At 47.2% G+C, this 27,911-nt stretch overlaps 1 protein-coding gene across 4 annotated transcripts in view; it reads right to left on the bottom strand.

The window, feature by feature from the left end:
• LDAH (lipid droplet associated hydrolase) overlaps window positions 1-27,911 on the bottom strand; it is a 1,444,635-nt gene that overhangs the window by 395,346 nt on the left and 1,021,378 nt on the right. For 3 of the 4 annotated variants that reach the window (XR_013596100.1, XM_078647724.1, XM_078647726.1), the window contains exon 6: window positions 3,714-3,796. The exons of the other annotated variant lie outside the window; for it this stretch is intronic. Coding sequence is in view for 2 of the 3 variants with exons in the window: in XM_078647724.1 (XP_078503850.1) it covers window positions 3,714-3,796 (83 nt within the window). In the remaining variant the exon portion in view is untranslated. The remainder of the gene's footprint in view (window positions 1-3,713; window positions 3,797-27,911) is intronic. 4 annotated transcript variants of the gene reach the window in all.

Genomic DNA, 27,911 nt, shown 5'->3' with positions numbered 1-27,911 from the left:
GCAAATCCATTCAGCCGTTCGATTATTATTATTATTATTTTTTTTGCCCCGCGGGGCCCTTTTAAAACCTCCACATCAAACCTAGGGGGTCAGCGAGGATCTACTATGCCCCCTTATGGTCATTTGCCCCTTCGCTTTGGCCTCCTCTTGTCTCTCGATCCTACCGAGAGACAAGATGGCGGCCGCTAAGGACTGTTTGGAATGTTCACAGACGCCGGAGAACCAATCAGCTTCGCTTCACAAAGCTCCGTACCGCGAAAAGTCCGCGAACCGGAGCGCTGCCCGGTCCGCTGTTACAGATATATATCTTTTTTTGAACGTTAATTTCTCAAAATCCACTGAAGCACATATATTGAGACCTAGCAAAGGCACATCGGGCTACCAGTCCCTACAATTTTGCCAAGTTTCGTGCAAATCCATTCAGCCGTTCGGGCTAAAAGTGAGGCCAACCGCCCTATGGAAAACTCAATGTTAAAAACACGTTTTGGGACCCCCCTTTTTTCTCGGCCCCCCCTTGACGAACGCCCCCCAAATTTTCAGGGGCTGCTCAGAAACAAAATGTTCCATTTTCCTGAAAATTTCAGCCAATTCCGTCCACAAACGCCAAAGTTATTAGACATAGAATTTTCAAAAATCCCATAGAGAAAAAATCCTAACTATATATACCTACTGGCGACCGCCAGTAGGTAATATATATATATATATATATATATATGTATATATATATATATATATATATATATATATATATATATATATATATATATATACTTTTTTAATTAATCGATCCTATTTTTGTTTAATTAATACATGTTTTATAATATGGTATGTGTTTGAGGTGAAGTATTTTCCCTACTGCTGCCCAGACTGGAGTTGGAATAGTATCTTTTACCCCTCTTCAGTCCAACGCTTTCCCTACTATTGCACAGACTGGAGTGGGAATAGTAAATGTTACCCCTCCGCAATCCAAAGCTTTCCCTCATGGTGCACATATTGGAGTGGGAATACTTAATGTTATCCTCCTGAGTCCAATGCTTTCCCTACTGTAGCACTGACTGGAGTGGGAATAGTAAATTTTACCCCTCCTGAGTCCAACGCTTTACCTACTGTTTCACCAACTGCAGTGGGAATAGTAATTTGTACCCCTACAGATTCCAGCGCTTTCCCAACTCTTGCACAGACTAGAGTGGGAATAGTATATTTTATCCATCCTAAGTCCAATGCTTTCCCTTTTGTTGCATCGACTGGAGTGGGAATAGTACATTTATTATTTGTAAACTGTAAAAGTTTAGTTAGTATTGTTTAATTATGTATTATTATTTGCTTTTCGTTTTAATTTTATATTTTTTATATCAAGAAATGTATGTTATTTTTAAGATATTGATAGTAAAACATGTTTTTCTACTGCTTACTGTTTATGTATAATTAAATTGTAAAGTTTTTAAAGTGTTTTCTACTTTATTTGGTATAGTATTTATTTGTTATTTTATTTGTATGTAAATATATGTTATAATAGTAAATACACAATTTTTGTTTTACAAATTATAATTAATATTTTTTTTTTTATTGATATATGTGTATATCAACATACACATAAATATATATAGTGTATGTTTAAATAACTATAGTGTTATATATCGAAGTATTATTTAAACATGTTTAATTAACATTATATTAACGTTACAAGTTAAAATATTTAATATTTGCTATTTGTAACTATATATATTTACATACATAAACATTATTTTGTATACATTTTGTTGAGTGTTTAACAATATTGTATGTATAGAAAAACTACATTTTTGTGATCGATATTTTTGACACAATGTTTATGGCTTCAATATTCTGTCACTAAACCCCTAAATCTTGTAGCAGCAGTTTCATTGTGCTTCCATTCAGAAAGGGTTCTTAAGATAAAGCTGCATACTAAAGACCAACATCTGATGCATATTTCTTTAGTAGAGTAAATCATACATGGCTAAGTATTTTTATTGGATACAACATATCAAGTATGGCTTACATATGATAAGAGAGCTGCTGACATTCATCTAAATTTGCGTTTAACACATGCACAACAGCAGTACGTTATTTGAATTACAATTTGTTTGTAACTCATGGACTTGCAGACTGTTTTTGATGTTTGTGGAAGCACATTGTGGTACAGATGCTATTCTGCTGAAATATAAAATGGCCAATTAAAAAGAAATATTGTAAGAGACAAATGTAATGGTAATTGACCACTTCAATGTAAGGATTGCAGTCCTCCAGGATTGTGAACTTTCCCTCTTATTTTTATTATTGAAAAAATGAAATGAAACACCCAATTTTCCAGTTTTCCAAAACCACAGTAGTTTTGTCAAAGGGAGAAAGAACATCAGGAAATAATTTTAGTTTTGAAAGCTTCTGCAGATGATGTTTTCTAAAAATTAATTCTAGAAAGTCCAAAGTTATGCCACAATGCTTAAGAAGAATGCCAAGCACAAGTTTGGACTTAAAAGTTGATGACCTAGTGCTCTACTTATTAGGGGGCTAATGACTAACCCCCAGATTCATTAATGTCCCATTTTGCGAGTCCTTAATAGCGATTATTAAGGAATCGCTATTAAAGACTCGCAAAACGGGATTCATGTAGAAATCGCAATATTATTTGCGATTTCTACAGCTTCCTTATTTGCGATTAGCAATTTGCTAATCGCAAATAAGGAAGCGATTTCAAGGGTGCCAGGGGTGTCCAAAGGACACCCTGTAGCACCCCTGAAATGAAAATGTAGACTGATGTTGCGCACACCCATGTCCAAAGGACATGTGTGTGTGTAACATACAACTTAGAAAAATGCACTAAAGTGCATTTTTCTAAGTTTTCGCTATTTACCACGAAGTTACACTTCACGGTAAATAGCGGCCCCATATTGCGAATTCGCAATTTCAAAAAGGTTCATGAATAGCATTTAAAGAATCTCTAATTGAGATTCCTTAAATGCGATTCTTCGCAATATAGCAATTCCTAGTATAGCGATTTTTGCATTTAGGATGATGAATCCCAAATGCAAAAATTGCGCTCGCAAAGGGCCAGATTCTCAGAATCAATGCCGGCAATGCCGCTATTAAAGGCTGGCGGAGATGAGCTTTGGGGGCCTGCTGCAGGCCCCCAGGAGGTGTGGGGGGTGGATGATGCACTTGGGGGTACCATTGCCATGCACAAGGTGGCAGGCACTGCGCGGTGCCTGCCACGTTGTGCATGGCAATGCACAACATGCCTCTTTGGCATTGCGGCGGGTGCCGCTTACAGCAGCACCCGGCGCAATGTTAAAGATGCGGAATGCGACCGCCAGGGTGGTGGTCGCATCCTAATTGGCAGTGCTGGATCTCTGGCAGCCGGTCCCAGTACCGCTAGGGTGGCGGGCGAACTAAAGTCCGCTGGCCATCCTAATGGGCCCCCAAGTATTAGACCACTGGTCAACTATATTAAGAGGAATGGAGGACTAAAAACATGCCTTTTCTGGGTAAAGTGTGATATAACCTTACTTAAAGAGTATCATGCATACACATTCATCATACAGTACAAAAAATATTTATTTTATAGCAATCTAGACTTGTCTAAAGATGTTATCAGGTATATTTTGTACAATATAACTATGAAAAGAAAATACATATTTATAAACAGTTCTAAGAAGGCTAACAAGTCACTTATACATTACTGAGTTTGAGCTTACCTTCGTTAGATGTTGCTTAATAGTCAGGTTGTCTCTATCCACCACCTTCACCATTTCCTGGCTTCCCATGTACATGGCATTTGCTGAGAAAAAAACACATTTACAGTTAATGGCACTAATCATTAATCTCACAATGTCTAGAGGTAATAGCAACCATCTAGACATGTCATATTGATCATAAACCATTAACAGCTAAGCATGCCAATCAGTATTTTACAGACAATGCTCAGAGACTTAATGTGACACTATTGCAGACAACACTTAAACATTAAAGTGCAAGGGTTATGTTTTTTTTTGTGTGAATCACACTCAGTATCAGAAAACACACTCAAGCAGTACCAACAATTCAGGTGGCACAGCTCATATCGAAATTGGCTTGCTACTATGATGTATCTGGACCCAACAGATAGAGCCAAATCAAAGTATAGCAAAGCTCCAAAGACCAAAAACACAGCAGACCTCAACCCCACGTCTGCATGGTTCACACAGAACAGGAGAAGTATGGCATTTAGCATGCATCCACTTAACACTCCACCACCTTCTACCCCATCCCCTGGTGACCATAACTCTGTTAACATACACATAAATGAGTGAGAAATAAAGCAAATTGATTTGAAAACATTAACTGTTGAAACAAGCAGGCAGGGATAAGACAGATAACCAAAGCATCACAATCAAGATAGCATCAACCTCGAGTCATTGTAGAAGTCACAAGGTAGCAATAATCCAAGGAGATCAAAGAAGTAGATTAAGATATGTTTAATATCCGTTTCAACCACAGGAGGAGTGCCTCATCAGCCCGGAGTCCGACAAGCAACTGAAGAAGCTTAACGAATCCCCGACATCAGAAGACTCCATACAATTAAAAGAACACATTCCATAATACATGACATGCATACATTCTGAATACGAATTACTTAACCACTACATCACCTTCCCCCTTTACAAAAGCAAACAAAGAAAAAAAAAAACATAAATCTCAATATGAAATAAATTCATTGTAGCTTGTGGAAACTTTCCTGATTCGACCACTACGACTGCAAGAAAGGAAGGAGGCCCTCTCAGCACTGCACGAGGAAGAAGAAGAATCTCCATTGGCCGGAGTGTGAGTATCAAACTTAACATCCTGCTGTAACCAATGCATCCAATCACACTCTTCTTGTGTTAACAAACTTTTCTTCTTACAGATTAGAGCAGCTTGATCTTCAGACAATTTTACCAACTGCCTTACATTCCACCATCCCTTCTCCCCCCAAAAGACAGCATTTTTACTAATTTTAACAACCTGAACAGGACTTGTAAAAATTGAATTTCCTTTAGAAACCCTGAAGGGTTTTTTAATCATAACCCAGTCCCCAATAGCTATTTGTACATCCTTCACATTTTTGGCTCTATCGAAATTTTTCTTCATCACCTCTTGTTTCTGCCTAACTGCAAAATGTAGTTAATCTTGACCACCCTTACTCAGATTAGGATTCTTTTTATAAAGCCAAGAAGGTAATAAAGAAGAATGTACCTTCCTGCCCCTTAACAATTCAAAGGGAGAAACCTGAGTTGTACAATGTGGTGAGGTATTATAATTCCAAATTTTCTTTTCCAGAAATGTACCCACATCTAAACCTGAAGCTATCGCAGTTTGAATACCTTCTTTCAAAATCTTGTTCCCACGTTCCACCAAACCATTGGAAGAAGGGGAATAAAGCGCCACCTTAAGTTGTTTGATATCATGCAATTCCAAAAACTTGCGCATTTTGTCCGACACAAAATGTGTACCATTATCTGTTACTAAAACCTGAGGTGCCCCTTCCAGCAAAAACACCCTTTCTAAAAATGAAATAGTATTATCTAGATTTGGTGCCTCCAGAAATTTGTAATACATCCACTTTGAAAAGTAGTCTATGGCCAAAATAAGATATCTCGTTCCCTCTGGCAGAACATTATACGGTCCTGAAAAATCCAGACCTACTTTCTGACACGCAACCCAAGGAAACTGAGTAGGCTGCAAAGTAGAGTCATGCGTTTTCCAATGTTTATCCGACAATAAACACTCTTCACAATTATTTACTAAAGCTCTCACCTGTGCATCAATGCCAGGCCACAAGTAATGGGACTTAATTCTCATACACGTTTTTGTTACCCCCAAGTGACCCTTGTGAGCTAACTTCACAATCACATTTCTCAAGCCACTTGGTGGAACAAATCTATCTCCTCTCAACAAAATGCCATCCTTCACGGAAAGTTCCTCAGCTATCTGAGAAAATGTTTTCAAATCACCTGATAAATTCCTTGCATCAGGCCACACCTTAGAAGAAAATTCCAAAACTTGAGACAAAACAACATCCTTCAAACAAGCTTCCTTCCAAAATTGCAGAGTTCCATTCCTCAATGGCATCAACCACAGTCACGCACTCCACATCCTCCTCCACTAAATCATCCTCATCGTCTTTATCCATCAACATCCTGGATAAACAATCTGCCCTGAAGTTTTTCCCCCAGCAATGTGTCTTGATTCAAAATTAAACTCCTGAAGTTTAGAAACGAGTCTGGTCAACCTAGGGGACAGGCTATTGGTCCCAGACACCTTGCTAAAAATAAAAGAAAGCGGTTTATGGTCCGACAGCATTACAAATCTACGGCCCCAGATGTACATCTTAAGTTTTTGAGCCGCCCACACACAGGCCAACGCCTCTCTCTCAATTGTACTATAGTGCCTTTCAAACTCTTTCAAGGACCTTGAAGCAAAAGCCACGGTTTGCTCCTTACCATCCACCTGCTGGCTTAACACAGCTCCCAAACCTTTCATACTCGCGTCCACCGAAATAATACAAGTACAATCGTCCCTAAAAGCATGAAGAGCCTGTGCCGAAATAATCAACTCCTTGACCTTAATAAAGGACTCATCCAAATCTTTGGTCTAAACAAATTTCTGACCTTTTTTAAGCAACAAACGAAGAGGTTCCACCGCCTGAGCATAATTAACAACAAACCTAGCATAGTACTCGGCTAGACCTAAAAATGAGCGAAGGGAATCCTTATTCCCTGGCGGTTTGGCTTCTTTAAGAGCCCTTACCACGGAAAATTTTGGTCTGATACCAGACTCTGTAATCGTATGACCTAAATACTCCAACTCCGACACCCCCAACTTACACATGTCTTCCCTCACTGTCATTCCTCTCCCTCCAAGAATCGATAGAACTTTCCTCAATAAAACATTATGTTCATCCATTGTTTTAGCAAAAATCAAAATATCATCCAAGTACGCTTGGACCCCCGCCAGATCTTTGAACAAAGAGTCGATCAGTCTTTGAAAGACGCTGGCTGCCGACGCTAACCCAAACGGAAGTCTCAAAAATTTAAAAGCGCCGAATGGGGTAACAAAGGTAGTCCGGAGATTCCTTTGACAAGGGGACCTGATGGTAAGCCGACTGTAAATCCAACAGTGAAAACCATTTGGCCCCACCTAAATTTACCAACAATTCATGAATCTTGGGAAGCGGATGACAGTCTACCTTTATATTTTTATTAAGACCCCTGAGATCCGCACATAATCTAATCTCATTGTTCTTTTTTCGGGCCACGACAATGGGGGCGACCCATTGAGAGGACTCAGAAGGTTCGATAATTTTATCCTTACACAAAACCTCAAGCATTTTTTTTAGCTCCGCTCTGACACTCAAAGGAACTGGACGTACCTTATGAAAAACTGGAGTTGCCCCAGGAATTAATCTAATCTTGTGTTCAGCACCTTTCACTAAACCAATCTTATCGTTGAAAACATTTTTAAATTCATTTAAAAGATCCAAGCGATCCATTTTGGCCCCTCAACAAAACAAACCGGAAACTCGCGTACTTTAATAGGATTTTCATCACCTGGAACAAGGTACAAGCCCATCTTAGCTATGTCCTTCCACCCCACAATATCTTTCCCTTTTATTGCTACGTAGATTTTCGTAACAATTGACCTTTTAAGAATTTGTAAATTTCCCATGAAAAATCCCAACATATCGATATCTTTCTCTTCGAACGCTTTCGGATTTATGTCCGTTTGTGCCAATTTCACATTTCTTCCCCACTTCTCATAAAAAGTAGTATCCCGTAGGATAGTGCTAGGCGACCCTGAGTCCGCCATTACATGAACCTCAACGTCATCAATAGAAGCATCACATAAAGGGCCCTTGATAAAGATTGCACCTTCATCTGCCTCCACGATCAATAAAAGATTGTCGAAGTACTCACAACAATCTTCCATATCCACACAGTTAACCTTAACTGGTTTATTTTGAAACCTACAAACCTTCTGGAAATGACCAACCTTCTTACAAATGGTGCAGCATTTATTAATGGCCGGACAACCTTTAAAATTCCCCATGTGAAATTTAGATCCACACCTGAAGCAGTAGCCCTGTTTGGTTTGATTTTGGTTTGGCTTGCTCGCCCATTTTTCCTTCCCACCGACAGCATACAGACCTTCTTCCCCCATTTCTTTAGAGACCATATTCACTTTAGGAGAGGAATCCACCATCATTGCCTTTGTGGAAAATATAGATCTCTCAATACGAAGACTTAGATCTACAACCTCAGATAAAGAAGGATTTTTACAACTGAGGATCCTCTCCTTAACCTTAGGGGAAGCACAATTAAAAACAAATTGATCCCGTATATAGTTGTCAAGCAGGGGACCGAAATCACAAGTAATTGCTAAAACTCTCAATGCAGAAATATATTCGTCCATTTTCTCATCTGCTTTTTGCTTCCTTTTATAAAATGTATGTCTCTCTAACATAATATTAGGTGACTCCTCAAATTGCTTTTTAAGTCTCGCAATGGCTTCCACATATACATTCCATTGTCTATCCCCAGATTGCCCTGAAGGAGGAGGAATAGGTACTAAACTGTTAAAAATACGTTGAGCAGCCAAACCCAAACTACCAAATAACAAGGCGAACTTTCGAGGGGGAGAATAATCAGCAGCATCGATAGCTACAATATGGTTTTCAAATAAACCAAACCATTCAGACCATAACAACACTGGCTTTCCAGGTTTTTCTAAAAGGCTTTCCAGGTTTTTCTAAAAAAAGGAGGTGGTTGGGTGACCTCTCTTACTGCAGACATTTCCAAACAAAATCTTAAATAATTGTCCTGAGTGACTACCTTCAAATATATATATTTTTCACACAAATTGCTAAGGTGTGTGAATCACCGTTTCCCAACTCGTAAAATATAACCTCTTTTTCTTTTCTTTTTTAAAAAAATAAAATAAAATGCCTTTTTAAGAACTTAGACAAAACACTCCAAAGTTATTAACATAGAAGAAAAGGTGTGCGAATCACCGATAAAGTTATCGCACGAAGAATTCCTCCATAGAATCATCGACTTCGACTTCCTCAATAGTATTATGTTCCACGAAGAAATCGCCTCAAAGCTTAACCAAGATGGCCGCCAAAGTACGTGAGAGCGTATTACATCATACGCTGTTCCCACAATGCAACACAGCCAAAGCGTCAGCGAGTTCGAGATCGATGAATGAAGAGGTTCTGAGCTGGAATCCCCTTAAGATCAACGGAAGGAAGAGGTTGTGACCTGGAATCTCCACAAGGTATTTACTTTTAAAAACGCTGTTGCGCGCTGGCTGCCAAGATCAGCAATACAGTTAACGATGTTGCCCTGACATTGCAGTCACGCAAATGTAAGAAAATTCCTATCTCCGACAAATGACTCCCAACGTAGGTCGATTTTATCCAGACCAATTCCTCAAGTTGGCACACTGAATTCCAATCATCTTTACGCCAGTGAATCAAAACAAAATGAATAATAATAAATAATAATCCATATTTGTAAAGCGCACAATCACCCGTAAGGGTCTCTAGGCGCTGGGGGCCGTCGGGAAGATTAAGCAAGCTATTGCCCAGAGTCACATGGTGCTAGGCTAATCTGCCGCCGGGGCTGGGGATCGAACCGTGATCCCCAGATTCCGGAGTCAGACACCCTGGCCGCGGCGCCACACCTCTCCCACGTCTCCCAAATACTCCGCACGTCCAATTTAACTCTACCACAACAGCCACAGAGTTGCAGGATACCAAAAGACGTGCCGATATCTGCAAATAAACCATCCACCAATGCAAAGATATTAGTAGAAAATGCCAGGAATTTCCAAATCCAAGTACAAAGAAAATTTTCTTCTGCTGCGTGGGTCGGTGGTTGAAACAAATAATCCCGATCGTCGCCAATATGTAGAAGTCACAAGGTAGCAATAATCCAAGGAGATCAAAGAAGTAGATTAAGATATGTTTAATATCCGTTTCAACCACAGGAGTGCCTCATCAGTCCGGAGTCCGACAAGCAACTGAAGAAGCTTAATGAACCCCCGACATCAGAAGACTCCATACAATTAAAAGAACACATTCCATAATACATGACATGCATACATTCTGAATACCAATTACTTAACCACTACAGTCATCTAGGGTGGGCCAATTGGATATAGGGGAAATATGTTTTTCTTAAAGGAAATCTCACTCACTGAATGTTATCCAGTGGCATGCTTCATCATTGAGTTTTTCCCAACCCTCTGAGGGTCGGAACATGCTGCGACCTCTTTCCTTACAAGGAAGCACTTTTGTGAGATTTCCTCCACGCACCAGAGTGTCCTACAGAAAGGTCTAGGTTTTGTCACAAAACCCCATTTCGACCAGTTCAAACTACTGAGCGAAGTGTGAGAATTTATGCGCAAGGTTAAACTACACGCTTTCTTCATGAACACCAACACACAGATGGAAACAGAGGAGAAACTGAACTGCATAACAAGTCCAAGTTTGTTCCCCCTACCTCGACCATCCCAGTTGAGACTCTGACATTTGAAATGGCAATCCTAAAGGGCATTGACAATCTACACATTAAAGATAGAAAGACCTTTCAAAACATATCAAGGCAGGAGAGACAGGTTCTCAATGAGCTCAAACAGAACCAAATGACAACTATCAAACCCGCTGATAAAGGTGGAGGGATTATCCTCCAGATTTCTACAGATTACAGGGCAGAGTGGTTAAGACTGTGGAGGACACACAGAACTATAAAGTACTCCATTCTGACTCCACTGCGAGCTTGATCAGTGAGATAAAAATAAGGCGAGTGGGAACCTTCGGGTGACCAAAAGGGAGGCTGATTTTTGGGTTAACACCAGTCCCACAATACTATACTTCTATACCCTCCTCAAGGTGCATACAAATGTTTCATTGGTCCCGGGGTAGCCCATTGTGTTGGGCATACAGGTAAAACACGTGATCATAATCAACAGACTGTACACAATAGAAAGCCCTGTCATATTGAAAGCCAGATCTGCCTAAGCCTATACTCATTATAGAAACAGTTTTATATTACAGATCTCTGGGATTAGTGGGGGACCCCATACCTGGCATCCATAGGTAGTTGCTCTACATCTCAGGAAGCTGAGCTCTCTCTCATCTCAGGACCTTTGCTCTGAGAATGTGTCCTCTCTATTTTCAAAACAACAAATCTCAGCTTATATGATAAGAATTGCATGTTCAAAATAGCAGCTGAATTTCTCTATAAAGGCTAGGTGTTAATTTCCGACCACAGAGAAAACAGTTTTTCGACAATGCATGAAATGTCCCATCTGAATCCCAGCAGAAGAACTAAATAGTTAGTAAGTAAATATATGTTTATTCGATTTTATTATAAAATCATGAATGCAAATCATTTACACTACACATAATAAATATATTTTCAAGCAGTAATGAGGAAAAGGAAGAGAAGTGACACATTCCACATCTAGAGCTCTCGGGAGGTATATTAGTAGGTACATTTCGTTTAGCACCATCGCTTGTCCGCTGAACATGAAACATTCACCAATATATATTTCTTTTTATAGATACTATAAACCTTATTATGATGTTCAATTTACTACTATTAATGTTCCATTAATTGACAAAGTGACAAATGTATATACTTTAAACGGCTATGAGCAAGACATAGTAGGTTTAAAATACACCATGATAACAATTTATTCCTATTGTCACAAGTACACAAAATATCAGTTTCACCCTAAAAGTAACACATGATTGGTTACATAGTAACTTACTAAAATAATTTTATAAACCTTTGCGCTTGGATTAATTAAAAACAAATAAAAAAAAATATGTTCATAAAATAGTAAAATACCCTGCTCTGGTACGTTTATGTTTCACAGCTCCATCCCATTAAAATCCCCTGAGATTAGCCTGGTTGCGCTGGTTTGAGATTCTTTATTGCTCTACAACGTGATATCCACACGTAGAGCAAGTACCTGGACAGGCTAAAAACAAGGCATTCTATACTGTCACTTTTCATAATTCTGACAATTTCGTTTAAACGATTGGTTAACAGAACTCGGCAAACTGGATTAACGAAGTCTTTCTTAATAGTTTGTACATAGGGCAAAAAAACAATAAGTGGACTTCTGATTCAAGGGCATCATCACACCCTGTGCAACTGGGTGCAATATCAACACCCTTCCAGCTAATAACACAACTGTTACCCGGGAGGATACCAGACCTAAATTTCAAGTAGTGATATTGCTAGCTGTGGCACTATTCGGTTCAGGAAAACCTCTTGCCGAAAGTTCATTGTTGATATTTAGGAATAGAGATGTTAACGCAGCGTGCTGTTCCTGTTTAACCAGTTGTCCACACCTGTTTCCAATAATTCTTTTTCAAAAACTTAACTGAGCTTTTTTGGCTATTCCCTGGGGATAACCATAGGTCACTCATGCCAAGTTTAAACAACCATTGCTTAATGTGGTTAAGCATTGAACACTACCTTTAGCATCCAATGCTAACATTTCTTGTAATGATTCTTTCATTGGAAGTGGTGACTCATTTACCCATATGTGTAGCCAAAAGGCTAGGGGACGTAGGGCAATTGCATGGGCGACATTCCTCATGCCCAAATCTAGACGCATTGGCACTAATGGACCATTTTGGGGAAGTTCCATCACAGATCTAATAATATTAATATCTGTTTTATCGATAGAGGATGCATTAATGTGTCCCCAGAGTTCTGCGCCATAGAGTGCAGCTCCCATGCCCTTTGCTTGGTATACTTGGATTGCAGGTGTAAGTGGTCTATAAACTGACTTCCTTAATTTTTTTATTAAAGCCATCCCACGTGTTTCAACGACAACTGGCTTTATAGTAATTGTGGTGACCATGAAAGTGTATTCCAAAGTCGCAATCCTAAGTAGTCAAATTGTTTGACTTCTTCAAGTATTGTTTGACCCAATTTTATATTACGGTTAAAAGAATTATGACGATTAAAAACCATGAATTTCGTTTTCTGAGTGTTAATTTCTAATCCATGGTCTATGCAGGCCATCTCAAACTTGTCCACTATGTTTTGGAGGCCCAAAGGTGAACGTGAAATGAGCAGGGTATCGTCCGCAAAAATTATGCGGGCACCTCTTGTTCTGCAAGCTTGGGAGGGTCACCCCTGCAGCCTGATAATATGGAGATCAATCCATTTATTTAAAGACTGAATAGTGTTGGAGCTAAGACGCACCCTTGCCTCACACGCCGACTCACCCCCAATCCGTTTTGTTAAGCCACCTGAGCATAGTTTTTGTGTTTAATCTTATGATAATTTGTAGGAGATTCATTGGAATCCCTAATTAATTCAGAACTAACCAGAGCTTTTCCTGTGGTACTAAATCGAAGGCAGCACATAGATCTACAAATACCACATATAAGGTGCCCTTCCCAATTGTTACATATTTTGAAAGAATCAGAAGGAAGTGGAACAATTGATCTACGGTGCTCGTCTTCCCTCTGAATCCTGCTTGCAGTGGTGATGATAAATCCCTCTCCCTTATCCAATCATTTATTCGCACTAACAAATGACAACATGATATGTTTTGTGCAATGTCAATGAGGTGTATGGGCCTGTAATTTGCTGGGTCACTTTTATCTCCATTTTTGTTAATGGGGACGACCTCGGCTCCCAGCCAGGAGTCTGGTATCTCTGCCCCTTTTAATATTGCCTTATATGCATAGTTAAGAATGACACTCCATATTTAGGGTTCTGATGAGTAGAGATCCCCTGTATTAGATCTAACCTGGAGCTTTCTCCCTCTGTATAGTGGTAATTTTCTTCCAGCGTTTCATCTACAGTGAAGGGTAAGCAACCATAATCTTCTCCCAGGTTCAGGGGCTCCATGGTTATTATTCCATTGTCAGCTAGCCCTACATATAGTTTAGAGAAAGAAACTTCCCAAGTCTGTGGAAGAATATGAGTCTTCTTCCAGCACCAGGTGTTTTGTCCCTTTGCTATTAAATGCCAAAATTGTTTACTATTTTTAGTGTGTGCTGCAGCTAATAAATCTTGCCAAACCTCTGTATGCCAGGTCCTATGTGCTTCGTTTTGTGCATTTTTGTAGGCCTCTCTTTCCATGGCTATAATGTCGGCATGGCCGTTCTTAACTACTCTCATCAATGCTTGCGGTTCTAGTTTACAATTACCATTGAACCACTCTGTTGTTTTTTTCAGGGTCTTCCCCTTCAAAGTAGATGCTTTGTGGAACATCTTGTTTATATTGCTGACTAAGGTTTTGAATGTGTCTACTTTTGCTTGCTCCTCCATGTGAGCGGTATGGATTAGTTACTTACCTGTAATCCTAGTTCTCATCCAGGGGTATACTCATCAAAGTCATAATCTATGAATAATCCCCGCCCATGTGCGGGATCCCGGAGCATATAGAAAATACATATATATACCTATATATGCATATGTGAAAACATATATATATATATGCAGCCTAAAACATTTCCACAATAGCCAAAATGCTGAAATTACATAGGTTTGCATTGTAGCACCTATACTCTCCTAACCCCTAAGGGAGAAAGAGAGCAGTAAACATTTGTCATACAACAATGCTTTATTGCCATAGAGAAACCTGTAATTGCAGGCATTTGCCAGTAGGCTGCAGTAGAGTATAAAGAAACAGAGAAAAACTGACACCTTGCCTTTAAGGCATTAGAGTAGGGGTACCGTGCCTTTAAGACCTGCAGGAGACTCCTTGCTTCCATGATGCACCACAGGTGGCAGTTAGGTCAGTTCTTTTTTCGGGCTCCTTCCGAGAGGATCCTGGAGCTTGAGCTCTTCTGTTTTTGTGTGACTAAAACTGATTTTGAAGAGATTTTTTTCAGAAAGTTCGAAGTTTTCTGTATTCTAAATGCTTCTTCTGCTGGTTTTGTGGACTTCCATAATTTTCTTCCAGTCAGAATGCCAGCCTGATTCAGGAAATGTCCTTCCTGTGACAAGAAGATGGCACTGGCAGATCCACACTCGGTGTGTATTGTGTGTCTTCCATCCTTACACAATCCTGACCAGTGCCACCATTGCCAGAAGTTCTCCAGGCAGGCCATGCGCGTCAGGGAACGCATGAAACTCCATGCACTGCTGGAAAAGGGCAAGAGTCATCAGGGTGGTGGTCATGGAGGCCCCAGACCACCATCTTCCAGCAAGCAGCATCAAAGCGGCGACATTCCACCTCCTGATCCCAGAAAGAGGAAGGAAACAAGAGATTCACCGTTGACGTCGAAGTCGCCGTTGAAGAGGCCCAGATACTCTTCAGGAACACCATCTCGACGTCGAGAGTCTCCGCTGCATGCAAGTAAGTCGGGCCAAGGCACCACACTTCGGGCTCGAAGGCTGTGGGTGCTGAGAGACCTAAGTCTCAGTCGACGTTGAGGCTTCCGTCGTGGTCGAGACACTCTCCGCCACCCTAGAGGGGGTCAGCATCGAGAGTCGTGACGGCCAACATCTCGCCACCAGTGGGCTTGCCGTCGTTGAGAGGCTTGTCTAATTTTTTTCCTCTGTGTGCGGCAGTGGAGGGTCTCTGTGCGCTGCAGCCATGGCTATGTGCGCCAGGAACCAGAACGTGTGTGTGCAGCGCCAAATATCACTCCAAGCTTTTGCTTAAAAATCTGAAAAGATGTTGCATTTCCACACATACAGTGCCACGTTAGGGTCTTAAGGTAGATTTGCAATTTGGATTCACCCCCATGACATGGATTGGTTACACAGGCAAGTACATTTCAGGTTTACAAAAGCACAAGACTCCAACGGTGGTGCCGTCATAAGATTTTGCTAATGATTCTTAACTGGAGCACTGTTTATTGGGTGGGTAAATGTTGAGGGCCTACACAAGACTGCAAATACACAGTAAGTTGTGGAATGGAATATTTTTGCTGTAGCCTGCAGCATTCATCTTCATATGGTAATTTAAACTATTGCCAAACACTGCTGGATACAGTGCTTAATTTGTAAAACAATAAGTGCCAAGGCTCAAAGCTTAGCTCAGAAGATGTGCATTGTTTTCTATGTGTGGCCCTGGATGAAAGTTTGTCGAGGAAAAATCCGCAAAGGTTCAGTGGACTCTGGTGCCCCAGGGTTGTCTCTTCGAAGGTCTGGAAGGAGAGCTATCCCACCTGCTTACATAGGGGAGTATTTAAGATAGATATACTCTTTACATATTAACAAACATGCAACACGAAACCTTTTTCGCATTTATCTTTTGGAATGAGGCTATGTCATCTAGAATGCCTAGGAGGTTGTGATGACTCAAACAAGGGATACTGAACATATTATAACAATTCTATCAGTTTCCACATGCATGCCTTCCTTGCAGAACTGATCAAGAGGAATACTGCCCGAAGATATTACCCATCTGATTAAAGTCTTTTTACTATTTGGATCCTATGCTCTGATCTCTTCCCCACACTATTCAATGTTTATAGAGTTCCTCTTGCACCCTGTCACAGACCATAGCTCTTAATAGGTCAAGTAACTTTATACATCTGCAGTAATGCCCTGATACACAGAAAGTAGGTATTGCATAACCATGAACCATCTGAGGCGCGAAGGGTGTTGCAGGAGTGCGTGCTAAATACAGCACACTGCGCGCTTAGGGTGACTTCTGTGCCTACGCGCTCACGCGCATATCTTATTGGGAACAGTGTTCAAGGGTCCAAAAATGTATACGCCGCCTGCAGATCTTAGACTGGTGCGGATATGTAATGAAAGAAGTTGGAAATAGTGTTTGTAGGTGTCACAAAGTTGTTGCAGAAAATTCCTGATCTGAACAGGAAGGGAACGGACAGAGTTGCATTTGTGGAACAGCTAACTGCTATAAATGGATGCTCCTTTCTTCATTTGAGGAAGGACTGGAAGACGGAAACAAACACTGAAAGTTTCCGTTCCTATTCTGATGAATTTTAGGATCAAAACTGTCCTTACAAGTATTGATTCCCCAGTGAACGAAATCCTCTGTACAGGAAACATAAACCGTATTTTGGATACTTCGATAGTGCAGAGATGCCTAAAGGCTTGTAGGGCCTGGAAAAGCTGCATACGTTGAAACCGGGTGGTAAGACAAGGTGTTGTTCATGACAACGCTTTCTTGGATCGCCAGGCAGTGAAACTTTCCGTTATATTACATAGAAAATGGATACCCAGCGGGGTGATTAGTGCGCTCTACAAATACTTATTGATAGTTTTTGCGAGAGGTCTTTCACGACACGTGACCCCTGGTCGAATGCCATTGTCTTGTTAGGCTCGTAGATGTGAACTGGGGAAGAGTTCCTTTGTTCAGGGAGACAAAAGACATTGCTATACATATGGTCTGTGGTCCATCATTTTAAAATTTAAAGGTAGCTGGTTGCTACTCCTTTAGTTTCCACGCTTGCAACCTTGCCTGGTTGCTTCTCATGCACTAGCAATCAGTGTGACTCTTTCGGCAGATTGACAGTACATAATCTGGACCAAATATTCTGATTGAAAACGGTCTTCCTGCACAGTCTTGTGGAACCTGCAGTTTTGTGACGAGTTTTCCCAATTTTCCCTCGTGTAAAGCACTGCAGTAATCAAAATGAGTTCAAATAGCACTTTGCCTCTGAACATGTAAATCGCTTTCAGATAGGAAGGGGAACATCTCGCAAAGATATTTTAGGATGAAACTTCCAGAAAAATCCCTGTCTTGGCTCGAGCATCAAAATCAAAGCAGGTGAACAAGAATAGTTCCTAGACCTCCTACAGTTTTGGCACATTATGATGTGAAATCAGAGCGCAGGTGCGGCTTTGCTTTGACAGAGTAAGTGCTCTGGTGATTCAGTCTGATCTGTAGTGAAACACACTCTTCGTGCAGTCTGACTATGCATTGCCATCTTGAAACGGTTATACTGCTCATTCAATGCAGTGCAGAAAACTGTGGAAGTAACGCTAGATTGTCTTTGCTGTGAGTTTACCAACTGGTTCTCTTAATTTTTCAATAAGTAAAAATGTGTTTGTTGCTGTGAGCCAAAGCACGAAACAAAACTATGGCTAGGCTCTGTTTACCTGTTTGAACTTTAACTTTCACACAGTAGTCCTCTGTCTCGTTCACACCGTCATTGCAATTCTGTTCCTCCTGCCTTTTCTTGTTCACAGGGTCACATTATTACAGAGAAACGGCCGAAATGCTCCCCGGTGTCCGTCTCTGCTCCCTGGTCTCCGTCCCTGCTCCCTGGTGCCTGTCCGTGGTGTCCGTCCCTGCTCCACTGGTGTCCATTCCTGCTCCCTGGTGTCTGTTCCTGCTCCCTGGTGTCCGTCCCTGCTCCACTTTGTCTGTCCCTGCTCCCTGGTGTCTGTCCCTCGTGTCCGTCCCTGCTCCCTGGTGTTTGTCCCTGCTCCCTGGTGTCTGTCCCTGCTCCCCGGTGTCTGTCCCTGCTCCCTGGTGTCTGTCCTGCTCCCTGGTATCTGTTCCTGATCCCTGGTGTCTGTCCCTGCTCCCTGGTGTCTGTCCCTGCTCCCTGGTGTCCGTCCCTGCTCCCTGGTGTCCGTCCCTGCTCCCTGGTGTCCGTCCCTGCTCCCTGGTGTCCGTCCCTCCTCCCTGGTGTCCGTCCCTCCTCCCTGGTGTCCGCCCCTGCTCCCTGGTGTCCGCCCCTGCTACCTGGTGTCCGTCCCTGCTCCACTTTGTCTGTCCCTGCTCCCTGGTGTCTGTCCCTGCTCCCTGGTGTCTGTCCTGCTCCCTGGTGTCTGTTCTGCTCCCTGGTGTCTGTCCCTGCTCCCTGGTGTCTGTCCCTGCTCCCTGGTGTCTGTCCCTGCTCCTTGGTGTCTGCCTCTGCTCCCTTGTGTCCGTCCCTCATCCCTGGTGTCCGCCCCTGCTCCCTGGTGTCCGCCCCTGCTCCCTGGTGTCCGCCCCTGCTCCCTGGTGTCCGTCCCTGCTCCACTTTGTTTGTCCCTGCTCCCTGGTGTCTGTCCCTTGTGTCCGTCCCTGCTCCCTGGTGTCTGTCCCTGCTCCCTGGTGTCTGTCCTGCTCTCTGGTGTCTGTTCCTGCTCCCTGGTGTCTGTCCCTGCTCCCTGGTGTCCGCCCCTGCTCCCTGGTGTCCGCCCCTGCTCCCTGGTGTCCGCCCCTGCTCCCTGCTTATGACATTGAAGTGCTGTTCCTCACGGAAACATGGATCAATTCCGCATCTGACCCAGATATAATCCAAGCACTTCCGCCAGGCTACACAATTAAACATCTGGATAGACCGCAAGGATCAGGAGGTGGATTGGCAATAATCACGAAAGTCCACCTCACCTGCCATTTTAAGGACAGTCCAATCCTCAACTGTGAAAATGTTCAATTTTCCCTACATCTTTCCCCGGAAAAAACTCTGTCGGGTGTACTTATATACAGACCCCCGGGACCGCTTGAACAGTTCCCTAACACTCTGGTAGAGACTGCAACTTCCCTAGCCTGTTTATCATCCAACTTTACAGTGCTAGGAGATCTCAACATCCACTTTGACGATCCAGGGAACAAAACAGCGGATGACCTCAAGGAAGATCTCGCTGCAATCAGCCTCTGTTTGAAAAACCTACTGCCCACTCATAAAAAGGGCCATCTCTTGGACCCCATCTTCTCAAATATCCAAGAACTTTCCACTTCCTCCCCCCTACCTATCCCCTGGACTGATCACCATCTTATCCTCTTCAGTATCCCTATTACCAGTCAAACCAGGCCCAGCCTTCCACCCCAAGCACCTTCGCGCCCGTGGAATAAACTCAACACGGATGCCTGGACCCGCCAGCTCATAGCCTCCACTACTACCCTGAACCAAGACCCTTCTCTAGCAGACATCCAATTCCGAGATTGGATAGAATCATCGCTGGACGTTGTTCTTCCCGCCAAACAGCTCCCTAGTAAGAGAAACTCATACAAATCCCCCTGGTTCACCTCGGAACTTCGAGACCTCCGTAAAAAATGCAAAAAGTTGGAACGTATCTGGAGAAAAGACTGGTCCCCCAACAACAAGGAAACCTATAAATCGGCTATAAAACAATACAAATCTCTTATCAAAAAGACACAAGCCTCCTACTATGAACTGAAAATCTTGGCTGCATCCAACTCCTCCAGAGAAACCTATTGCGTGGTAAAAAGTCTCTTGAAAGTCCCTGAACCGCAGCCTGCCGCTGATCCCACCGGTGCCAGGTGTACTCAACTCGCGGAGTTTTTCTCAGCCAAAATTTAAAAAATCATAATGACTTTCCCCAGCACCCACCCCCCTCCTTACCCCCAGCTGAGCCCCTCGACCCAGACGCACCAACTCTGAGAGCCTTCCTCCCCGTCTCTACTGAGAAGCTGATGGACACTCTCAACCGGGTGAAGAGTGGATCCCTAGACGACCCAGCCCCCATGAGCAAACTTAAATTAGTAGCCCCTACTATAGCTCCCCATCTCACAAGGCTGATAAATGCCTCCCTTTCCCGCGGCACAGTCCCCGCCAGCTGGAAAAGTGCAGTAGTGCGAGCACTCATAAAAAAACCTCACCTTGACCCATTGGACCCTTCTAATTTCAGACCCATCTCCGTCCTCCCAGGCATCTGCAAAGTGGCCGAGAAAATTGTAAATGAACAACTTTCAACTTTCCTAGAGACTAACAACCTCCTTCGCCACTCACAGACATGTTTCAGACCTGGACAGAGGACTGATACCGCCCTGCTGGCTGTGACTGAGGAAACAAGGTCCATTCTAGACGCAGGAGGATCAGTGGCAGTGATCCTCCTGGACTTGAGCGCAGCCTTCGACACGGTGGACCACACCATCCTTCTCCACCTCCTCCGAAAATCGGGCATTTCGAACACCGCTCTGGCGTGGTTAAAATCCTACCTGGAACACAGGACCTTTCTAGTGGCCAATAGTCACGGCCACTCTAAATCTTTTCCCTTGAATTGTGGAGTCCCTCAGGACTCCTCCCTGAGTCCCACTCTTTTTAATGTTTACATGGCGCCTCTGGATGACATCGTCTCTCCATTCGGCATAAAAGTGGTCATGTACGCTGACGACACACAATTAGTCGTCTCCATCAACCAGGCCGATCAATCAATGGATAATCTAGTCTCCTGCCTGCATAACATCTCTGTATGGATGGGCGACTCCAGGCTCAAACTCAACGGAGAAAAGTCTGAAATCATGCTTCTGGGCAACCCAAACAAACTCCCCAAAACCCTTGCCTGGCCAGCTAGCATGGGCACCCCTCCTATACCAAAACAAGAAATCAAAAGCCTGGGCTTCTGGCTAGACCAAGACCTCAGCTTCAGAGCCCAAGCAAGAAAAACAGCCGGCACTTGCTTTGGGCTCATGCGAGCAGCCCGTAAGATCCTACCGCTCATTCCCCCCCAATCCAGAAAAATTCTGATTCAAGGCCTCATCTTGTCTAGATTAGACTACGGAAACGCCTTATACCTTGGGGCACCGGTAGCTGTCATAAAAAAACTGCAGCATACTCAGAACGCTGCAGCAAGACTACTGACTGGAACAAAATCCAGATGTTCAGCCAAACCCTCCCTCAAGGCTCTTCATTGGCTTCCCGTTCAAGAACGCATCTCCTTTAAGGCCTTGTGCATCTCCCATAAAATCCTACAAGGTAAGGGTCCACCAATACTGAGACCCCTCATCAAACCACACAAATCATCCCGACAGCTCAGATCGGACACCCTGTTTCTAGCAAGCGTCCCCAGAATAAGGAAAGCTTGTGCTGGCGGTCGCCGCTTTTCTTATAATGCTTCCAAGCTTTGGAACAGTTTACCCCTTAACATCCGCAGAGAAAACAATCTTCTCGCATTTCGCAGATTATTGAAAACCTGGCTGTTCCCCCAATAAACCAGCCCCAGGAGTACTGTCAAGCATCACGATAGCGCTGGGACGCCCGAGGGTAGCTACGCGCTTTAGAAATCCTAAATCAAATCAATCAAATCAAATCAAATCTGGTGTCTGTCCCTGCTCCCTGGTGTCTGTCCCTCCTCCCTGGTGTCTGTCCCTCCTCCCTGGTGTCCGTCCCTCCTCCCTGGTGTCCGCCCCTGCTCCCTGGTGTCTGTCCCTGCTCCCTGGTGTCTGTCCCTGCTCCCTGGTGTCCGTCCCTGCTCCCTGGTGTCTGTCCCTGCTCCCCGGTGTCCGCCCCTGCTCCCCGGTGACCGTCCCTGCTCCCTGGTGTCTGTCCCTGGTGTCTGTTCCTGCTCCCTGGTGTCTGTCCTGCTCCCTGGTGTCTGTTCCTGCTCCCTGGTGTCTGTCCTCCTCCCTATTGTCCGCCCCTGCTCCCTAGTGTCTGTTCCTGCTCCCTGGTGTCTGTCCTGCTCCCTGGTGTCTGTTCCTCCTCCCTGGTGTCTGTTCCTCCTCCCTGCTGTCTGTCCCTCCTCCCTGGTGTCCGCCCCTGCTCCCTGGTGTCTGTCCCTGCTCCCTGGTGTCTGTCCCTGCTCCACTTTGTCTGTCCCTGCTCCCTGGTGTCCGCCCCTGCTCCCTGGTGTCCGTCCCTGCTACCTGGTGTCCGTCCCTGCTCCCTGGTGTCCGTCCCTGCTCCCTGGTGTCCGTCCCTGCTCCCTGGTGTCTGTCCCTGTTCCCTGGTGGCTGTCCCTGCTCCATGGTGTCTGTCCCTGCTCCCTGGTGTCTGTCCCTGCTCCCCGGTGTCCGCCCTTGCTCCCTGGTGTCCGTCCCTGCTCCCTGGTGTCTCTTCCTGCTCCCTGGTGTCTGTCCCTGCTCCCTGGTGTCCACCCCTGCTCCCTGGTGTCCGTCTCTGCTCCCTGGTGTCTGTCCCTGCTCCCTGGTGTCTGTCCCTCCTCCCTGGTGTCCGCCCCTGCTCCCTGGTGTCTGTCCCTGCTCCCTGGTGTCTGTCCCTGCTCCCTGGTGTCTGTCCCTGCTCCACTTTGTCTGTTCCTGCTCCCTGGTGTCCGCCCCTGCTCCCTGGTGTCCGCCCCTGCTCCCTGGTGTCCGTCCCTGCTCCCTGGTGTCCGCCCCTGCTCCCTGGTGTCTGTCCCTGGTGTCTGTTCCTGCTCCCTGGTGTCTGTCCCTGCTCCACGGTGTCTGTCCCTGCTCCACGGTGTCTGTCCCTGCTCCACGGTGTCTGTCCCTGCTCCCTGGTGTCTGTCCCTGGTGTCCGTCCCTGCTCCCTGGTGTCTGTCCCTGCTCCCTGGTGTCTGTCCTGCTCCACGGTGTCTGTCCCTGCTCCCTGGTGTCTGTCCCTGCTCCCTGGTGTCCGGCCCAGCTCCCTGGTGTCTGTCCCTCCTCCCTGGAGTCTGTCCCTCCTCCCTGGTGTCCGCCCCTGCTCCCTGGTGTCTGTCCCTGCTCCCTGGTGTCTGTCCCTGCTCCCTGGTGTCTGTCCCTGGTGTCCATCCCTGATCCCTGGTGTCTGTCCCTGTTCCCTGGTGTCTGTCCCTGCTCCCTGGTGTCTGTCCCTGCTCCCTGGTGTCTGTCCCTGGTGTCTGTCCCTGCTTCCTGGTGTCTGTCCCTGCTCCCTGGTGTCTGTCCCTGGTGTCTGTCCCTGGTGTCCGTCTGCTCCCTGGTGTCCGTTCCTGCTCCCTGGTGTCTGTCCCTGCTCCCTAGTGCCTGTCCCTGCTCCCTGGTGTCCGTCTCTGCTCCCTAGTGCCTGTCCCTGGTGTCTGTCCCTACTCCCTGGTGTCTGTGCCTGCTCCCTGGTGTCTGTCCCTGCTCCCTGATGTCTGTTCCTGCTCCCTGATGTCTGTCCCTGCTCCCTGGTGTCTGTCCCTGCTCCACGGTGTCTGTCCCTGCTCCCTGGTGTCTGTCCCTGTTCCCTGGTGTCTGTCCCTGTTCCCTGGTGTCTGTCCCTGCTCCCTGGTGTCTGTCCCTGGTGTCTGTTCCTGCTCCCTTGTGTCCGTTCCTGCTCCCTGGTGTCTGTCCCTGCTCCCTGGTGTCTGTCCCTGCTCCCTGGTGTCCGTCTCTGCTCCCTAGTGCCTGTCCCTGGTGTATGTCCCTGCTCCCTGGTGTCTGTGCCTGCTCCCTGGTGTCTGTCCCTGCTCCCTGATGTCTGTCCCTGCTCCCTGATGTCTGTCCCTGCTCCCTGGTGTCTGTCCCTGCTCCCTGGTGTCTGTCCCTGGTGTCTGTCCCTGTTCCCTGGTGTCTGTCCCTGCTCCCTGGTGTCTGTCTCTGTCCCTGGTGTCTGTTCCTGCTCCCTTGTGTCCGTTCCTGTTCCCTGGTGTCTGTCCCTGCTCACTGGTGTCTGTCCCTGCTCCCTGGTGTCTGTCCCTGCTCCCTGGTTTCCGTCTCAGCTCCCTGGTGTCTGTTCCTGCTCCCTAGTGTCTGTCCCTGCTCCCTGGTGTCTGTCCCTGCTCCCTGGTGTCTGTCCCTGCTCCCTGGTGTCTGTCCCTGCTCCCTGGTGTCCGTCTCTGCTCCCTAGTGCCTGTCCCTGGTGTATGTCCCTGCTCCCTGGTGTCTGTGCCTGCTCCCTGGTGTCTGTCCCTGCTCCCTGATGTCTGTCCCTGCTCCCTGATGTCTGTCCCTGCTCCCTGGTGTCTGTCCCTGTTCCCTGGTGTCTGTCCCTGATCCCTGGTGTCTGTCTCTGTCCCTGGTGTCTGTTCCTGCTCCCTTGTGTCCGTTCCTGTTCCCTGGTGTCTGTCCCTGCTCACTGGTGTCTGTCCCTGCTCCCTGGTGTCTGTCCCTGCTCCCTGGTTTCCGTCTCAGCTCCCTGGTGTCTGTTCCTGCTCCCTAGTGTCTGTCCCTGCTCCCTGGTGTCTGTGCCTGATCCCTGGTGTCTCTCACTGCTCCCTAGTGCCTGTCCCTGCTCCCCGGTGTCCGTCTCTGCTCCCTAGTGCCTGTCCCTGGTGTCTGTCCCTGCTCCCTGGTGTCTGTGTCTGTCCCTGCTCCCTGATGTCTGTCCCTGCTCCCTGATGTCTGTCCCTGCTCCCTGGTGTCTGTCCCTGCTCCACAGTGTCTGTCCCTGCTCCACGGTGTCTGTCCCTGTTCCCTGGTGTCTGTACCTGCTCCCTGGTGTCTGTTCCTGCTCCCTTGTGTCCGTCCCTGCTCCCTTGTGTCTGTCCCTGCTTCCTGATGTCTGTCCCTGATGTCTGTCCCTGCTCCCTGGTGTCTGTCCTTGCTCCCCAGTGTCTGTCCCTGCTCCCCAGTGTCTGTCCCTGCTCCCTGGTGTCTGTCCCTGCTCCCTGGTGTCTGTTCCTGCTCCCTGGTGTCTGTCCCTGCTCCACGGTGTCTGTCCCTGCTCCACGGTGTCTGTCCCTGCACCCTGGTGTCTGTCCCTGGTGTCCGTCCCTGCTCCCTGGTGTCTTTCCCTGCTCCCTGGTGTCTGCCCATGCTCCCTGGTGTCTGTCCTGCTCCCTGGTGTCTGTTCCTGCTCCCTGATGTCTGTCCCTGCTCCCTGGTGTCCGTCGTCTGTTCCTGCTCCCGAATGTCTGTCCCTGCTCCCCGGTGTCCGTCTCAGCTCCCTGGTGCCTGTCCCTCCTCCCTGGTGTCTGTCCCTCCTCCCTGGTGTACGCCCCTGCTCCCTGGTGTCTATCCCTGCTCCCTGGTGTCTATCCCTGCTCCCTGGTGTCTGTCCCTGCTCCCTGGTGTCTGTCCCTGATGTCCATCCCTGCTCCCTGGTGTCTGTCCCTGCTCCCTGGTGTCTGTCCCTGCTCCCTGGTGTCCGCCCCTGCTCCCTGGTGTCCGCCCCTGCTCCCTTGTGTCCGTTCCTGCTCCCTGGTGTCTGTCCCTGCTCCCTGGTGTCCGTCTCAGCTCCCTGGTGCCTGTCCCTCCTCCCTGGTGTCTGTCCCTCCTCCCTGGTGTACGCCCCTGCTCCCTGGTGTCTATCCCTGCTCCCTGGTGTCTGTCCCTACTCCCTGGTGTCTGTCCCTGATGTCCATCCCTGCTCCCTGGTGTCTGTCCCTGCTCCCTGGTGTCTGTCCCTGCTCCCTGGTGTCCGCCCCTGCTCCCTGGTGTCTGTCCCTGCTCCCTGGTGTCTGTCCCTGGTGTCTGTTCCTGCTCCCTTGTGTCCGTCCCTGGTGTCTGTCCCTGCTCCCTGGTGTCTGTCCCTGGTGTCTGTCCCTGGTGTCCGTCTCTGCTCCCTGGTGTCCGTTCCTGCTCCCTGGTGTCTGTCCCTGCTCCCTAGTGCCTGTCCCTGCTCCCTGGTGTCCATCTCTGCTCCCTAGTGCCTCTCCCTGGTGTCTGTGCCTGCTCCCTGATGTCTCTCCCTGCTCCCTGATGTCTGTCCCTGCTCCCTGGTGTCTGTCCCTGCTCCACGGTGTCTGTCCCTGCCCCACGGATTCTGTCCCTGTTCCCTGGTGTCTGTCCCTGCTCCCTGGTGTCTGTCCCTGCTCCCTGGTGTCTGTCCCTGCTCCCTTGTGTCCGTTCCTGCTCCCTGGTGTCTGTCCCTGCTCCCTGTTGTCTGTCCCTGCTCCCTGGTGTCCGTCTCTGCTCCCTGGTGTCTGTCCCTGCTCCCTAGTGCCTGCTCCCTGGTGTCTGTCCCTGCTCCCTAGTGCCTGTCCCTGCTCCCCGGTGTCCGTCTCTGCTCCCTAGTGCCTGTCCCTGGTGTCTGTGCCTGCTCCCTGGTGTCTGTCCCTGCTCCCTAGTGCCTGTCCCTGCTCCCCGGTGTCCGTCTCTGCTCCCTAGTGCCTGTCCCTGGTGTCTGTCCCTGCTCCCTGGTGTCTGTGCCTGCTCCCTGGTGTCTGTGCCTGCTCCCTGATGTCTGTCCCTGCTCCCTGGTGTCTGTCCCTGCTCCCTGGTGTCCGGCCCAGCTCCCTGGTGTCTGTCCCTCCTCCCTGGAGTCTGTCCCTCCTCCCTGGTGTCCGCCCCTGCTCCCTGGTGTCTGTCCCTGCTCCCTGGTGTCTGTCCCTGCTCCCTGGTGTCTGTCCCTGGTGTCCATCCCTGATCCCTGGTGTCTGTCCCTGGTGTCTGTCCCTGCTCCCTGGTGTCTGTCCCTGCTCCCTGGTGTCTGTCCCTGGTGTCTGTCCCTGCTTCCTGGTGTCTGTCCCTGCTCCCTGGTGTCTGTCCCTGGTGTCTGTCCCTGGTGTCTGTCCCTGGTGTCCGTATGCTCCCTGGTGTCCGTTCCTGCTCCCTGGTGTCTGTCCCTGCTCCCTAGTGCCTGTCCCTGCTCCCTGGTGTCCGTCTCTGCTCCCTAGTGCCTGTCCCTGGTGTCTGTCCCTGCTCCCTGGTGTCTGTGCCTGCTCCCTGGTGTCTGTGCCTGCTCCCTGGTGTCTGTGCCTGCTCCCTGGTGTCTGTCCCTGCTCCCTGGTGTCCGCCCCTGCTCCCTGGTGTCTGTCCCTGCTCCCTGGTGTCTGTCCCTGCTCCCTTGTGTCCGTCCCTGGTGTCTGTCCCTGCTCCCTGGTGTCTGTCCCTGGTGTCCGTCTCTGCTCCCTGGTGTCCGTTCCTGCTCCCTGGTGTCTGTCCCTGCTCCCTAGTGCCTGTCCCTGCTCCCTGGTGTCCATCTCTGCTCCCTAGTGCCTGTCCCTAGTGTCTGTCCCTGCTCCCTGGTGTCTGTGCCTTCTCCCTGGTGTCTGTGCCTGCTCCCTGATGTCTCTCCCTGCTCCCTGATGTCTGTCCCTGCTCCCTGGTGTCTGTCCCTGCTCCACGGTGTCTGTCCCTGCCCCACGGATTCTGTCCCTGTTCCCTGGTGTCTGTCCCTGCTCCCTGGTGTCTGTCCCTGCTCCCTGGTGTCTGTCCCTGGTGTCTGTTCCTGCTCCCTTGTGTCCGTTCCTGCTCCCTGGTGTCTGTCCCTGCTCCCTGGTGTCTGTCCCTGCTCCCTGTTGTCTGTCCCTGCTCCCTGGTGTCCGTCTCTGCTCCCTGGTGTCTGTCCCTGCTCCCTAGTGCCTGTCCCTGGTGTCTGTCCCTGCTCCCTGGTGTCTGTGCCTGTCCCTGCTCCCTAGGGCCTGTCCCTGCTCCCCGGTGTCCGTCTCTGCTCCCTAGTGCCT

This window comes from Lissotriton helveticus, chromosome 6 (genome assembly GCF_964261635.1).
Source record: "Lissotriton helveticus chromosome 6, aLisHel1.1, whole genome shotgun sequence".
Lineage (NCBI taxonomy): Eukaryota > Metazoa > Chordata > Amphibia > Caudata > Salamandridae > Lissotriton > Lissotriton helveticus.
Note: the sequence above shows the minus strand (reverse complement) of the source record. Positions and strands in the feature narration are given on the sequence as shown.